The following is a 17,664-nucleotide window of genomic DNA, read 5'->3' on the forward strand; positions in this document are numbered from 1 at the left end:
TTTCATATAGCGAGGTCTCTCTCTCTCTCTCTCTCTCTCTCTCTCTCTCTCTCTCTCTCTCTCTCTCTCTCTCTCTCTCTCCCGCGAGGCTTTCAAGAGATGATTTGCTTGTTGTGTTCCTTTAACATTTAGGCTTTCGGCGAATGTTCTTGTTGTTCATGTTGTTATTGGTTGTTCCTGCTGAGGGGAACAGTTCAGGGGGAATGTGATGTAAGCGTTCTCTCTCTCTCTCTCTCTCTCTCTCTCTCTCTCTCTCTCTCTCTCTCTCTCTCTCTCTCTCTCTCTCATATTATTTTGAAGCTTCTAAGGGATTGTATGCTGTATATAGGTTTATAATGTTTTCTGTCATTAAATATATATATACTGTATGTTTATATATACATATATGTATATGTATGTATACATACATACATACACACAAACACACACACACACACATATATATATATATATATATATATATATATATATATATAAGAATGCATGTATGCATCCATATATGTATGTATTTATGTATGTATGTATATATATATGTATATATATATATATATATATATATATATATATATATATATATATGCAATATGGATGTATATATGTATATATTCAAATATGTATCATACCTCCACAAATGAAATTCCTTTCCTCACTTTCATTCCTTCAGGTGAAAAACGTCTAATAAAAAGGAAAACAAAAAAAAAAAAAAAATCAAAAATTGTCAAAAGTCAAAATGGAATAAAGCGTGATTATTTTAACCTCGTGGAGAGAGAATTGCAGACATAATTCCTTAATGGGTCTGAGACCGCGTTGGCCTGCTCTCGGAAAATGTTTTTTCGCTTTTTTTATTTGTCTATTGATTGTTCTTACCTCTCTCTCTCTCTCTCTCTCTCTCTCTCTCTCTCTCTCTCTCTCTCTATTTTTTTAAATTTCGTATTTTGCATTTCATTAATTTTCTATGTCATTTCTTTTTAGAAATTTATTGTTACTCTCTCTCTCTCTCTCTCTCTCTCTCTCTCTTGTCTTTCTTTCTCTCTTTTGTATTTTTTTAATTTCATGTTTTATATTTCATTAATTTTGTATGTCATTTCTCTTTATAAATTTATTGTTACATCCTCTCTCTCTCTCTCTCTCTCTCTCTCTCTCTCTCTCTCTCTCTCTCTCTCTCTCTCTCTCTCTTCATTTGTTTTAAATTTCGTATTTTGTATTTCATTAATTTTGTATGTCATTTCTTTTCAGAAATTTATTGTTACTCTCTCTCTCTCTCTCTCTCTCTCTCTCTCTCTCTCTCTCTCTCTCTCTCTCTCTCTCTCTCTCTCTCTCTCTCTCTCTCTCTCTCTCTCTATTTGTATTTTTAAAATTTTTCCTGTATTTTGTATTTAATTTTTTTTTTTAATTTTATCGTTATATTGATTTGGTCTTGCATTCTTTTTATTGGTTATATGTCTGTGAATTTTATTTTCCCTTATATATACATTTTCCCCTTTTGGTTTTTCACTTATTTATTTATTTGATTTCTTTACTTTTTCCAACCTATTCTCAAGTTGTTCTTATCTTTTACCTATTCCATTCTTGATTCATTAAGAATTGTCCTAGTCTCTCTATTCTTTATTTAATACCGCTTGTTTTACTAATTTTTTTTTTTCATTTACTATGTTTTTCTTGTTTACCAAACATTCTTTTGTTCTTTCATATTCTCGGTTTCCTCCTTATATTTTCTGCATTTATTAATTGATTCTTTCTTTGCCTATTGCTTTACTCAATTATTTCATATTTAGCATTTTTATTTTTATCAAATACTTCTTTTTCTTCTTGCATTTTCTTCTTATTTCCCTAAATTTTCATTTTAAATTTACTAATTTATGTCTTATATATTTTACATATAATATTTATATATCAGATATCTATTCCTAGTTTCATTCATAATTTTCATTTTAAATTGACAGATTTGGATCGTTTTGTATTTTACATATGTTTATTTTTATATCAGGTATTCCTATTTTCATTCATATTTTTCATTCCCTCCTTTGGTTTATTTTTCATTTTATTTTATTTCTTCCTCGATTTTTAAATTCATTTCCTCATTCTGTGTGGTGTCTGCGATGAGTCGAACTTAGCCTGAGAAGTGGCATAGGCTGGTTAGCGTATTATATTTTTGTTTATTTAAATATAAAAAATTTTTTGTTAATTTAAATTTTTTATTTAAAAAATTTTTTTGGCTGCTTTTGCAATGCAGTTGTTCTTCCAAGTTGTTTTCCCGTTGTTCATGCGACCTCATACACTTTTTTAAAGTTGCACAGACAGCGTTCACTAAAGTACAACATAGCCGTGATGATAAATTAGTTTTTTTTTTCTTTTTTTTTTTTAGTTTTATCACTGTCTGATTTGGGACTTTGTGTCCGTGGCTGAACAAGTAAGAGTTTCGTTGAAAGATAGGGAAACTGTACAGTGTCCTGGAAGAGGAAGGAGGAGGAGGAGGAGGAGGAGGAGGAGGAGGAGGAGGAGGAAGTAAGCGCTTCGTTGAAAGATAAGGAAACAGTACAGTATCCTGGAAGGAGGAGGAGGAGGAGGAGGAAGAAAGCGCTTTGTTGAAAGATAAGGAAATTGGGCAATGTCAAGAAGAAGAAAAAGAAGAATAAGAAGAAGAAAAACAAGAAGAAGAAGAAAAAGAAGAAAGCGCTTCGTTGAAAGATAAGGAAATTGGACAATATGAAGAAGAAGAAGAAAGAAGAAGAAGAAGAAGAAGAAGAGGAGGAGGAGGAGGAGGAGGAGGAGGAGGAGGAGGAGGAGGAGGAGGAATAGAAGAAGAATAAGTAAGCGCTTCGTTGAAAGATAAGGAAATTGGACAGTGTCTAGGAGGAGGAAGAGGAGGAGGGAGGGGGGCGGTTAATAAAGCATTTTTAAATGACACGAGCGCCCTGTCATTTCCCTTGTAACCTCGTAAAATGGTCTGTGACTGAAATGCCAATGTATCAATGGTGGAATATTTTTCCTTTTTTTTTTTTGTTTCTTTGAAGTATTTTCCCATTTATTTCATTCGTTATTCTTTTTCCCGTTGACGTATGCTGTGCCATTCATTTCATACACTGTTTTTTTCCTCTGTTGTGTTCCGTAGCTAGAATGATTTTTCCATTATATATATATATATATATATATATATATATATATATATATATATATATATATATATATATATATATATATATATATATATATATATATATATATATATATATATATATATATATATATATATATATATATATATATATATATATATATATATATATATATATTTGTTTCAGTCGCAGAAATATATTACAAATCCGTAAGTTTGTTTGACAAGATGTTTATGTCACAAAAGCGCTTTCCTAATTCATAAGAATTTCGGGGTCAGAATTGGTTGACAAATCTCAGGAATTCTGTTTTTAAATCCCAAGGATTTTTAAGAAATTTCCTTCATACTCAAGAATATTTTTGGGTCAAAAAAGTAATTGTCAAAAATATATTTGTAGATTTTTTTACCAGAATAATTTTTCCAAGTTTTTTTTAGTCAAAACCAAATTGTAAAACATTATTTGTCAGCTTTCTATCAGAATTTTTTTCAAGTTTTGCATTTTTGAATAATTTTTTTTTTTTTGTCAAAACTAAATTGTCAGAAAATATTTGTCAGTTTTGTATCAACTTTGTTTTTCAAATATTTCGTATGCAAGGAAGTTCTTTTAGTCACAACTGAATTGTCAAATATATATTTGTCAATTTTATTTATCATGTATTATTTCATATCACTGATTCTTTTCAAGTACATTTTCAGTCTCGCATAAACAAACAAGGAAAACAATTGACAAAAAGTAACAACAGGCAAACAACTGGCCACCCCCCCAAATAAAAGAAGAAACAACATTGTTCATTAATCATTCAGTTATTGAGAGATTGTTTTGAATATCGTCAAGTCTTTACAACGCGTTTTGTAATTTTTTTTTTTCATTTTTGTTTTTGCGCAATGCGATGCTTCTGTTTGGTCATTGAAACTCGAATGAAAACAATGTAGTTGATTTAATTGCAATTTTTTTGGTCATGAATTTTTTCTTTTTTCGTCAGTATGTCTCGTGTGCTCCAGGGCTTCTGAGAGAGAGAGAGAGAGAGAGAGAGAGAGAGAGAGAGAGAGAGAGAGAGAGAGAGAGAGAGAGAGAAATACCTACTGAATGATGCTAATTGATGTTGCGTCTATCATTTTGACTAAACGAGAGAGAGAGAGAGAGAAAGAGAGAGAGAGAGAGAAATACTTACTGAATGATGCTCAGTGATGATCCTTCTGTCATTTTGACTAAATGAGAGAGCGAGAGAGATTCTAATTGATAATGCTTCTGTCATATTGACTTAACGATTTTTCAGCACATTATAGTAATGCTCTCTCTCTCTCTCTCTCTCTCTCTCTCTCTCTCTCTCTCTCTCCGTCTACGTCATATCCGTAAATCTCTGCTGCATAGATTTTACAGCCCCCTCATATCAGCTGAGTGACGTCATTGCTTGCTAACAAATGTTTTCATGGAAACCAAGATTCTTGCGCTGCCCCCCCCCTTACCCCCTCTCCCTCTCCTCTCTCTCTCTCTCTCTCTCTCTCTCTCTCTCTCTCTCCATCTTCGGCTTTCTTCGCCTTTCTCGCTATGACGCAGCAGTGGGCGAGAAAGGAAAGGGTGGGGGGAAGCCGGGGCGATGATGATGGTGGTGACGTCATCGCCGAGACGATGACGTCACTGCTGCCTGCAGTGACGTCACGACGAGCGTTGCCATGACAAATCTCGCATCCTTCCCGCTAGTCGAAATCCGGCATCGGATAATTGTTTATAAATGTTTTCGCTTGTTTTATTGACGATTCCGTCTTGGGTGGCGCGTGGCGAGGAATAAGAAGAGGAAGAGGAAGAGATGATGATACATTGTTAATAGGTCGACTGATTATTATTATTATATATATAAATTATATATATATATATATATATATATATATATATATATATATATCAATTTTTGTGTGAGGATAAGCCATATTGATAGTATTTTTATGTTTATGTTTACTCTCTCTCTCTCTCTCTCTCTCTCTCTCTCTGTGTGTGTGTGTGTATTTATCAATTTGTGAATGAGGATAAGCCATATTGGTTGTATTTCTTATTTATTCACCTCTCTCTCTCTCTCTCTCTCTTTATGTGTCAATTTGTGAATGAGGATAAGCCATATTGATTGTATTTTTTATTTATTCACCTCTCTCTCTCTCTCTCTCTCTCTCTCTCTCTCTCTCTCTCTCTCTCTCTCAGCCTTATCTCTCTCTCTCTCTCTCTCTCTCTCTCTCTTATCAATTTGCCTTGATGATCAATTTATTATTGATGATCAGCCTTATTATTGTATTTCTCTCTCTCTCTCTCTCTCTCTCTCTCTCTTCTCTCTCTCTCTCTCTCTCTCTCCATTATTTATCACGTACTACTTTTGTTGTCGCTGGAATTCTTTTATATCCCCATTATAGCCTCTTCGGAGAGGGAAAGATAAGGTCAAAGGTCAACCTCTGGAGGAGATCATGTCAGAGAGAGAGAGAGAGAGAGAGAGAGAGAGAGAGAGAGAGAGAGAGAGAGAGAGAGTCAAGTTCACACAGGCTGCTGTCATTTACATTGGAACCGGAACTCTTGATATTTAGGCACTCCAGTTCTGACCAACCCCCCCCCTTGGAATTTCCAGAGCTCCCTACCCCCTCTTGCCTTTCCCCCCCTTTTAAGTTTTCTTCTTCTTTCTTCTTCTTCTTCTTCTTCTTCTTCTTCTTCTTCTTCTTCTTCTTCTTCTTTCTTCTTCTTCTTCTTCTTGTCGTTGATATTCTGTCATTTATCGATTCTTCAAATTCCGGCCTGGAATCGTTTTCTGAAGAAAATGGTTCTTCAAAGCAATTTTTTGGGGGGGAGGAGGAGGAGGAGGAGGAGGAGGAGTATGAAAAGGAAGGGGAGGGGGAGGAGGAAGAGGAGGAGGAGCAGTATGAAAAGGAAGGGGAGGAGGAGGAGGAGGAGGAGGAAAAGGAAGAAGAGGAGGAGGAAAAGGAAGAGGAGGAGGAGGAGGAGGAGGAAAAGGAAGAGGAGGAGGAGGAGGAGGAAGAAAAGAAGAGGAGGAGGAGGAAAAGGAAGAGGAGGAGGAGGAGAAGGAAGAGGAAGAAGAGGATGAGGATGAGGAGGAGGAAAAGGAAGAGGAGGAGGAAGAAAAGGAAGAGGAGGAGGAGGAAAAGGAAAAGGAAGAGGAGGAGGAGGAGGAAGAAAAGGAAGAGGAGGAGGAAGAAAAGGAAGAGGAGGAGGAGGAGGAAGAAAAGGAAGAGGAGGAGGAAAAGGAAGAGGAAGAGGAGGAGGAGGAGGAGGAATTGTTTAAGGGTTTGAGAGGCAGGGGTTTTAGTAGCGGTGGTTTGGAGTCTCCCCCCCCCCCCCGATTTCTGGCTTCTTTCCAGACTTTCTTTCCGGACCTTTTTTTTTCCAGGATTCTTTCCAGGACCCTCCAGAATGCATTAGTGTATGCAGTCTGGTGCGCTTTCTCTTATTGTCGTCTGGCAAGATTGTCTTCTGCTAATATATATATATATATATATATATATATATATATATATATATATATATATATATATATATATATATATATTATATATATATATATATATATATTACTGAAAACCTTGAATTCCAGATGGAAATTAATTCTAATTCCAGGTGGGATTCGAACTCACTCTTGTTAAAGGACTTGATAGGCTTAGGATAGAAGTTTAAATATGTGTATACATGTGTATGTATTTATATATTGCAGCACTACCACAACTAGCAACGAAAGGCATTAGAGGAATAGAAAGTGATGTATATATCTTTATATTCACTATGCATTTAAATATTTTTCTTCTTCTTCTGTTGCCCATTTAGCGCCGGTTGAGCTTTTGTCTTTTCTGTTTCCTGTGCTCTGACGGCCATTTCAAAATTCACCCCCCATCCCAAATGTCAAAGTTCGGGTTTGGCCCGAATATGCAGACTTCGTCAGAGAGAGAGAGAGAGAGCACTTAATTTCTCAAGTGTTCATCCTTCATTTTATTGTCTTAATTTAAAAACACATCATTTGTCATGTCGAAAATATTACAGAAATGGTAGAATGGTTGATAAAAAAAAAAGGGAAATCTGAAAAGGAAATAAGTGCCGTTTTGAAAATATCTGTTGATGGTGACAGGAAATTGGTATGAATCGATGCACTGTTAACATTATTGCATCTACAAAAACTTCTTGTAGACCAGTTTTCCTGTAGATATTGATAGAAAACTGCTTTGAATCATTGTGCTGTTAACATTATTGCATCAACAAAAACTTCTTGTAGAGCAAATTCCCTGTAGATATTGACATAAAATGCTATGAATCAATGCACTATCAACATTATTGCATTCACAAAAACTTCTTGTAGAGCAAATTCCCTGTAGATATTGACAAATAGAGCAAATTCCCGGTAGATATTGACATAAAACTGTTATGAATCAATGCACTATCAGCATTATTGCATTCACAAAAACTTCTTGTAGAGCAAATTCCCTGTAGATATTGACATAAAACTGTTATGAATCAGTGCACTATCAACATTATTGCATTCACAAAAACTTCTTGTAGAGCAAATGCCCTGTAGATATTGACATAAAACTGCTATGAATAAATGCGCTGTCAACATTATTGCATTCACAAAAACTTCTTGTAGAGCAAATTCCCTGTAGATATTGACATAAAACTGCTATGAATCAATACGCTGTCAACATTATTGCATCTACAAAAACTTCTCGTAGATCAAATTTCTTGTAGATATTAATAGGAAACTGCTACGAACCATTGCAAATATTAGAATTTGTGCCGCCAAGAAGCTTCTTCCTTGTAGAATGACGTGCGATTTCCCATTCCCTGTGGAACACTACCTCCTCTTTAAGCAAAGCCATATCTTGTGATATGACTGTCTTGCAGCTTCCCTTCTGAGAAAACTCTGCCTTCTTAATCTTCCTCAGTTTATTCCACTGGCACTATTTCTGGCTTTCAGTCTTGTGTGAGTCTGTTTCCAGCCCTGTGTGAGTCTGTTTCCAGCCCTGTGTGAGTTTGTTTCCAGCTGTATGTGAGTCTGTTTCCAGTCCCATGTAAGTCTGTTTCCAGCCCTGTGTAAGTCTGTTTCCAGCCTTCTGTAATTTTGTTTCCAGTCCTGTGTCAGTTTTTTCCAGCCCTATGTCAGTCTGTTTTCAGTCCTGAATAGTCTGTTTCCAGCCCTGTTTAAATCTGCTTCCAGCCCCGTGTAAGTCTGTTTCCAGGCCTATGTAAGCCTGTTTCCAGCCCTCTGTAATTTTGTTTCCAGTCCTATGTAAGTCTGTTTCCAGCCCTCTCTAAGTTCAAGTCCCTAAAGACTTAACAAGAAGTTTATGGGGGAAAAGATATTCGGTCTATACCCTGATTCGTTTCGGTTTGGTAAGCAGAGTCCTGAGGTACACATCTGGCGTGTCATATCCCCTTCAAAACATTGCCACACTTGCCTCAGGGCAAGAGCCCTTGCTGGCACAAGGCCGGCTTAATTGATATAATTAATTGTCTGTTGTTGTGTTAACATCATTCCAGATACAAATACTAACCTTTATGTGCGACCTGTGATGACTCAGTTTGTTCCCCAGAGAGTATATGTATATATATATATATATATATATATATATATATATATATATATATATATATATATATATATATATATATATATATATATATATATAAACATAAACACTATTTTATTCCAGTTACTTATTTGTGAAGGCTTTTGGATATTCAAATCCTTGTCTCATTTTTGTTTTCAAGTTATCCCTTTTATCAGCTGTTTTCCCAACCCTCTTGAATGCAGATGATTCTACTCTTCACAAATTCATGTCAGACGTCCTCTGAAACGTGTTTTAAGTCTTACCTAGTTATGATTGGAATCTATGAATGGAAATCTGGATAGAATTTTGGCTATGGGCCACAAAAAGATAGGGGACCTTTATGGTTACTAAAGACAATTTTTCTTATTCTTATTTCTCAGTTCTTCTTTGGAATGAAATGTTGTTGGTAGGTGAACAATACAATGCTTGAAAATATATGTTTTCACACTCACAAAATCAAAATGAATTAAAGTTCACCTTCTACTGTTCAAGGAACTATCTTACCACGGCCTGTCGAAGCGACTTTCACACTACCGCCTGTTGAAGGAACTTTCACACTACGGCATGTCGAAGGACTTTCACACTATTCAAACTTTCACACTATTCAAACTTTCACACTACCGCCTGTTGAAAAGAACTTTCACACTGTGGCATATTAAACTCCACATCCATTTCTACCCTTTTTTTCTCTCTCTCTCTCTCTCTCTCTCTCTCTCTCTCTCTCTCTCTCTCTCTCTCTCTCCCACCTGAGATACCCTTCAATAATGACTTTATTGGCTTATTACCAGTGGGTAAAGAGGGATAGAAAGGCTATCTAATTTTCCCTCAGCTGTCAGAATGTAATGCGTGTTTGGGTTTCTGGGGTAACTGAAGTGTGAGAGGGATTATTATGTGATCGTCTTTTGTTTGTGGAGAAGGGGGGGGAGGAGGGTTAATATGTGTTTTTATAATCTCCAGGTGTATGTGTGCGTTTGTTGTGCGGGTATGTGCTTTCCTTTCGTTTTTTCTTTCGGCCACTAAACTCGTATGCGACACAAAGAGAACCTTATCAATCACATACACACATACATGCATTGTATGTATATATATATATATATATATATATATATATATATATATATATATATGTGTGTGTGTGTGTGTGTGTGTGTGTGTGTGTGTGTGTGTGTGTAAGGAAATCGAGAAGTTTTGAGAGAGAGAGAGAGAGAGAGCGAGCTCTGTTTAACCACAAACTTCCATAAAAGCTGCCCGTACAGTCTAGGCCGTGAGTCTGACCCAACTTACCACATGGGGGAACTGAGAAGGGGTGGGATTGGAGTATCCCCGTGGGAAGGGTTGCGGGGTTACGCAAGAGTCCGTGCTGGCATAAGGCCGCCCTAATCTACACCAACAGCAAGAGAGATAGGTAGGAGATCCGGGGATTTGGGTATAACTAAGAGTTGTAAGTATCAATATAAGGTGCTGATAAGTCAGTTGAATTAATGCGTGTTATTATTATTATTATTATTATTATTATTATTATTATTATTATTATTATTATTATTATTATTATTATTACTTGAACTGAAACGTATATTTTACTATGATTTTTATGACGATGTAACCTAATCTTTACAATTAATTCAAGAGATAAAAATTATTTTTAATAAGCAAAGGCAGACGGAAAGCAAAAATAAAAAAATACTTTACATATATATACATAAATATATATTATATATATACGTATATATATATGTATACATATATATATATATATATATATATATATATATATATATATATATATATACACATATATATATATATAATGTTTTTAATGTAACTGATACCTTAATAAATAGATGCATATCTTTTGCTCCATGACTTTAAAAATATTCTTCATTTATTTATATATATATATATATATATATATATATATATATATATATATATATATATATATATATATATATATATATATATATATATATCAGTGAATTTCTGATCACTTCTTACTCACCAAACAACTGTAAATACAAGATCATTATTGCAGTGAAAAGATTTTTACCAAGCCCGTAGAAGTTTTAATTAGAGACTTTGTATCAATGAGTTTTATTTTTATCAGTTTTTATCAGTGCTTCCTTTGAGTGTATAATGAAGTCCTTTGTCAGTTACTCCAACGCATCACTCCAATTCATTATAATTCCCTTTGAGATTTTTTTACTTGAATTTACTTGATTTTATTGTGGCCTTTGAAAGAGTGATTTAGAGTTAAACGCATCAGTAAGTTTACGCCTTTTGAGGGGGGGTTGTTGAGGTTGAGTCATCCCTTGCCTCCAATTCCCTCCCCCTTTTCACCTCCCCCTCCGACAATCTTCTCCCCCTCCCCTGGTCCCCCCTTTCCTTAGTATCACCTAAAACAGCCCTTGCGAAAACTTGTGGGGATCATGGTGCGTTGTCGCTTTTTATGGGAATCTAGTGGTTAAACACACATTCCGTCACTCTTCTCGTCTCTCTCTCTCTCTCTCTCTCTCTCTCTCTCTCTCTCCTTTTTTTTTTGGCTTACCTATAAATACGCTAAGTGCTGACTCATTTACGAATCTTTTACGGCCCTGTTTTATGGACTCTCTCTCTCTCTCTCTCTCTCTCTCTCTCTCTCTCTCTCTCTCTCTCTCTCTCTCTCTGTCATTACGATATCTACTTTCTTCAAACGACCTCAAGGGTCTCACTCCTTTCCCCCCTCCCCCCCAACGTGACCTTGCCCTCTCAGAGGTCGTGAGACACTTCCTGCTTTCCCCTAACCTCAGTCACCCTGGGGCTGTTGAGGTTGTTACAGGTAAAGGGTTTTACGTCTCGATCTGGTTAGGGTTGGGGTTGGTGTGAGGTTGCAGTGGGGTTTTCAGTCACCCTGGGGTTGTTGGGGTTGCTGTGAGGTTGCAGTGGGGTTTTCAGTCACCCTGGGGTTGTTGGGGTTGCTGTGAGGTTGCCGTTGGGTTCTCAGTCACCCTGGGGTTGTTGGGGTTGCTGTGAGGTTGCCTTGGGGTTTTCAGTCACCCTGGGGTTGTTGGGGTTGCTGTGAGGTTGTTGTGGGGTTTTCAGTCACCCTGGGGTTGTTAGGATTGCTGTAAGGTTGCCGTGGGGTTTTCAATCACTATGGGGTTGTTGTGGTTGGTGTGAGGTTGCTGTGGGGTTTTCAGTCACCCTGGGTTTGTTGGGGTTGCTGTGAGGTTGCCGTGAGGTTCTCAGTCACCCTGGGGTTGTTAGGGTTGCTGGGAGGTTGCAGTGTGGTTCTCAGTCCCTCTGGGGTTTCTGGGAGGTTGCAGTGTGGTTCTCAGTCCCCCTGGGGTTACTGGGAGGTTGCAGTGTGGTTCTCAGTCACCCTGGGGTTGCAGTGTGGTTCTCAGTCACCCTGGGGTTGCTGTGAGGTTATGCTTCTCAATTACCCTGGTGTTGTTGCGGGTAAAAGGTGTTACTCCACGACTGTAGAGGGTTGAGGTTGCAGTGTGGTGTGTTTTTTTTGGGGGTTTGGGGTTTTGGGGAGCGAGATAGATAGAAAGGCATCGTTGAGAGGGAGGGTGCCAAGTGACAGCTGGGATGGTGCCACTTTCGGTTGGCACTTCCGTTCTGGGTTGCCCCTGTCCACCCCATAACCCCGCCCCGCCCCCATGGGTCTTGTAATCTCTCCCACCCTTCTCTCAAGTCTGTTGCCACATTCACGGCCAATATTTCTTTTCATATCTCTCTCTCTCTCTCTCTCTCTCTCTCTCTCTCTCTCTCTCTCTCTCTCTCTCTCTCTCTCTTTAAAAATTTTTATTATCTTACCAAAAGGATCATTTAAATAATTTGCTTTTTTTTTTCAATGAGTTTTAGCCTCTCTCTCTCTCTCTCTCTCTCTCTCTCTCTCTCTCTCTCTCTCTCTCTCTCTCTCTCTCTCTCTGATTGCAAAAATATATAGAGTAATTTAGGCTCTATATTTTTTTAGTCTAGAATAGATATTTTATTATTATTATTATTATTATTATTATTATTATTATTATTATTATTATTATTATTATTATTATTATTATTATTATTATTTTCTTGCCTTCCAACATCATTTTCATTCATCCATATCCCTGAGATCAAATTTAACAGAAATATTAACAAAAATTATTTATTGTACGATAAGCGAATTGGATAGAAATAAATCAGACATTCTTGTCCAATGCTTCCCTCTTCATTATTATTATTATTATTATTATTATTATTATTATTATTATTATTATTATTATTATTATTATTATTATTATTATTACTTTCTTGTCGTCCATCATCATTCTCATTCATCCTTATCCCCAAGATAAAAGTTAAAAATTATAAAAAAATTAATATAAATACAATAACCGAAATGTATAAAAATAAATATAATAAATTAATAAGGCTTGTCCAGTCGTGACCAGTATTGCAATGCTCCCCTCTTCGTGTGATGTCCTGTGATGTTTGGCGATGTTTTGACTGAGCAGATGTTTAGCTGCTGCACTGATGTTTTGCCAAGTTCGTGATGGTGGTGAAGAGGAGAAGGATGATGATGTTGATGTTGGTGGTGATGATAATGAAAGGTAAATTGTTAGGCCACGTGAAACGTTTATGAGGTGAGGAAGATGGGTTCCTGAGAGAGAGAGAGAGAGAGAGAGAGAGAGAGAGAGAGAGAGAGAGAGAGAGAGAGAGAGAGAGAGAGAGCATTCAGGAGAAAGGTAGAATCTCAAAGCCCTCATGGATAGCGAGAGAGAGAGAGAGAGAGAGAGAGAGAGAGAGAGAGAGAGAGAGAGAGAGAGAGAGAGAGAGAGAGAGAGAGAGAGAGCATCTCAAAGCCCTCATGGATACTGAGAGAGAGAGAGAGAGAGAGAGAGAGAGAGAGAGAGAGAGAGAGAGAGAGAGAGAGAGAGAGCATTCAGGGAGAAAGGTAGAATCTCAAAGCCCTCATGGATAGCGAGAGAGAGAGAGAGAGAGAGAGAGAGAGAGAGAGAGAGAGAGAGAGAGAGAGAGAGAGAGAGCATTCAGGAGAAAGGTAGAATCTCAAAGCCCTCATGGAGAGAGAGAGCGCATTTAGGAAGAAAGGTACACATCTGTTCAAAGCTATCATGAGAGAGAGAGAGAGAGAGAGAGAGCATTTAGGAAGAAAGGTAGACATCTGAAAGCCCTCATGAGAGAGAGAGAGAGAGCATTTAGGAAGAAAGATAAGACATCTCAAAGCCTGAGAGAGAGAGAGAGAGAGAGAGAGAGAGAGAGAGAGAGAGAGAGAGAGAGCATTGATGAAGAAAGGTAGACATCTGAAAGCCCTCATGAGAGAGAGAGAGAGAGAGAGAGAGCATTTAGGAAGAAAGATAGGCATCTCAAAGCCCGAGAGAGAGAGAGAGAGAGAGAGAGAGAGAGAGAGAGAGAGAGAGAGAGAGAGAGAGAGAGAGAGAGAGAGCGCGCGCGCATTTAGGAAGGAAGGTAGACATCTCGAAGCCATGTCTGTATAAATTTAGAGATAAAATCACGCTGTTTCCATAGCCAAAAGATTATAATTTATTTTTGGGGGTGGGAACCACAAGTGTAAAATGTTGCTGTACAGTTATACTGAACCCTCAATACTTTTACAGTTGAATCCTTTTTCCGTTGTTTTACATCATGTTTAGGCTTAGATTTTTTCAGGATTTTTTTCTTTTACTCTTTTACTCATTCTATGCAAAATTTTTTCTTTATATATATATATATATATATATATATATATATATATATATATATATATATATATATACATATATATATATATATTTATATATATATATATATATATATATATATGTATATATATATATATATATATATATATATATGTGTGTGTGTGTGTGTGTGTGTGTGTGTGTTGTGTGTGCATGCACGTTTTATTTCCTTTTAAATTGATAGAGATGTGTAGTATGAAAAAGCAATATAAACTGGAGTAGATAGTGATGAGGGAATCCTAATTGGTAGGTCTTCCAGAATTTGGCTTTTAATGATGTTCACCATTGATAGAGAGAGAGAGAGAGAGAGAGAGAGAGAGAGAGAGAGAGAGAGACCCTTTCACCCTCTCTCTCTCTCTCCCTCCTATTAATGAATAAATGAACGAACTTAAAGTTTAAAAATTAAAGTGTTTCGTCAATCGTTAACCTGTGCCTTTTTTTAATTTTGTTTCGTTTCTCCCATTCAGGTCTTCGCGTCATCGACTAGCTGTGGAGAGGATTCCTGAGAATTTGAGAGAGAAACTGATTTCCAAGAAATCTATAGACGGCAGGAATCTCCCGAACTCCGCTGGGAAACCAACGGCTTAATTGGATGGTTTGTTTCTCCTCCGACGGAGCAGCGAAACGGTGAAACAACACTTACAAGCTTACCTTCACTTAACGACAACAACAACTGGACCTCTGGTGCTGCTTCTATCATACACTGCTCTAGCAGCCCAGGTCCCAGCCGTCTTCAGTCCTGCCGCATTATTTGCCGCAGCTTCAACAACCTGCCCTTTTCTCTCTCTCTCTCTCTCTCTGTCTCTGTCTCTGTCTCCTCCTCCCTCCTTCGAGAGGAGGCACGTGTGTCGCGCCCTCGAAGGCACGTGGATTGAGAGTGTGTGTAAGGGCTTTAACTTAAGCGACGCCGCTGGGTGTTGACGGAAAGAAAAGAACAGCTGAATAATTATAGCTTAGCGGGCGGTGTGCGCCTTGATCTGATCTGACTGCGTTTAAAGTCGGTTTAATTTAATTCTAGTTATTTTTTTTTAGTGATTATAGAAGTTTTATTCTATAGAAGAAGGGTCATATTATTATAAAGTCAAAGTGATCCCTATTAGTGAATTTTTCGTGCCCAAGCGAATCTCGGTCAAATAAGGTTTTGACAAAACAGTGAACACCAGGAAATTAACTTTTGGTCTATTTTTGCACTGGTGACCCCGTTTGAACCCTCGACAGAAAAAGAAAGGTTATTAGTGAGTTTATCAGTTATCCCAGGATCCATGGCGTCCGTAGCATCTTGAGTGTGAAGAAGATGACCTCTCTGTTGACCCTCCTCCCGGGCGTCGTCCTCCGCAGGGGTTATCGGCGGGAAGGTGGTAAGATGTGCCTTCGTGGAGGAAGAGCCTAGTAACGGCGGCGGCGAGGGGCGTGTCCGAAGGACAACCTCCTCCTCCTCCTCCACCACCTCCTCTTCCTCTCCTTCTTCTCCTTCTTCCCAGCCACTGTCCGCCATGAAGAGTCCTCCGCTGGAAGGGGGAGAGGGACCCTGCGAGATCCTGCAGGAGGCGTGAGTAGAATTTTTTTTATTTATAATTTTTTTTTTATTATTTTCTTAACGTTTTGGTCGTTGTCTTTATCATGTTTTATAGCGTAAGGTACAGATATTTCCGTTATTTAGTTAGATGAGTGTATACGTACAATGCATACGTAACACATACACACTCACGCAACGCAGTCTAACAAATTTATGTATGCATATATATATATATATATATATATATATATATATATATATATATATATATATATATATAGACGGTGGTATTTATAACTTATAAATCTGTCAGCTGTTTTAAGTTAACAGTCTCCAGTCTACTGCATAAGATATGTTTAATTCTTCGCTTACATACATTTAAATCATATAGGATAGTTTGCATCGCTGATCTTAAAATCATTTCCTCTTTTATAGTGGAAGGGAAGAATGCGTAAGTTGCATTGCGACCAAATCGCGATTTAAAGAGATTTAAACTTTCGAATGAGGTCAAGAAATTCTCGCAATATTATTTCAGATGAATTGTGTTTCAGCTCGAATGTCAAAAATTATGGAAGTAGGCGTGTTATTATTATTATTATTATTATTATTATTATTATTAAATTAAAGAAAGAAGCAGTACAGATTGGTTTCCTCCCCTCCCCACCAAAACTGTCACATGTCCTTGGCAAAGCCTTATGCCGGGTATGTATGGTCACGTAATAAGAAGTTATATTTATGGACCGTGTAAATCATCTCTCTCTCTCTCTCTCTCTCTCTCTCTCTCTCTCTCTCTCTCTCTCTCTGTAAAGTACAGGCAAATCACTCTCTCTCTCTCTCTCTCTCTCTCTCTCTCTCTGTACTATGTACAGGTCAAAACTCGTTGCTCTCAAGAACCATTACTCGTCTATGCTTTACAAAGATAAACACCAAAGGGTTCGTTCAATTCTTGGTTTGGTGACCAGCATGCTATGCCATACACCGTCGGCACTTGGGTTCATGAACATATACATTAGGTAGGGCATGGGTGTAGCAACCTCATCTCAGTCCTAGGGCCAACACTTCTGAGAAGTAATGATGTGAATTATCTTTCGATGCATGTAGGCCTAGGTATATCATTTGATTTTGTTGCGTTCCATTGGTCTCATTAGAGTAACTCGTCTGATAAGAGGAAATATTTGTTTGTCTGTCGTGACAGACTTTATTTTTTAGCTCCCATTTCTACGCTGAGAGTCTATTTAAGCTTCGTCATAATAAGAGAAGACACTTTCAGATATATTTCCGATGAATTAGTACTGGAACATTAAATTTCCGAATATGTCTTTCAGTTTCAGTAGATTTTCGGTGCTCTTCTTAGCGTAGGCGACGTGTTTCACCAGAATTGGTGCTTGCTGGTACACATGTGTGATACCTGACACACCTGTTTTGCGCACCTGCTATGGCTAGGTATTAAAATACACTTAACTGAGGTATATTTTGCTAGGACGCAATTTCGTATGCCGGTTACATGCTGCTTATTTGCTTCAAAGTTGTGTGAAGTGCTTCATACAGAAGTATATTTACAGTATCATTATTATGAGTAGTAGTAGTAGTAACAGACGAAATACGCCTTTGTAACGGCTCCCTTGTATACGTGCAAGATAATGAGACGACAGCATACGCCAGTTGTGTCTTGGAGGTGGGGTATCTGTGCAACGGCTCACTTTTTTTAGAGAGAGAGA

General features: G+C 37.4%; 1 protein-coding gene across 1 annotated transcript in view; it reads left to right on the forward strand.

The window, feature by feature from the left end:
• LOC136842874 (serine-rich adhesin for platelets-like) overlaps positions 1-17,664 on the forward strand; it is a 118,303-nt gene that overhangs the window by 47,907 nt on the left and 52,732 nt on the right. Inside the window, exon 2 of the mRNA XM_067110766.1 lies at positions 14,898-15,979. Within this exon, the coding sequence (XP_066966867.1) occupies positions 15,924-15,979 (56 nt within the window). The 5' untranslated portion in view covers positions 14,898-15,923. The remainder of the gene's footprint in view (positions 1-14,897; positions 15,980-17,664) is intronic.

Source organism: Macrobrachium rosenbergii, chromosome 10 (genome assembly GCF_040412425.1).
Source record: "Macrobrachium rosenbergii isolate ZJJX-2024 chromosome 10, ASM4041242v1, whole genome shotgun sequence".
Classification (NCBI taxonomy): Eukaryota; Metazoa; Arthropoda; class Malacostraca; order Decapoda; family Palaemonidae; genus Macrobrachium; species Macrobrachium rosenbergii.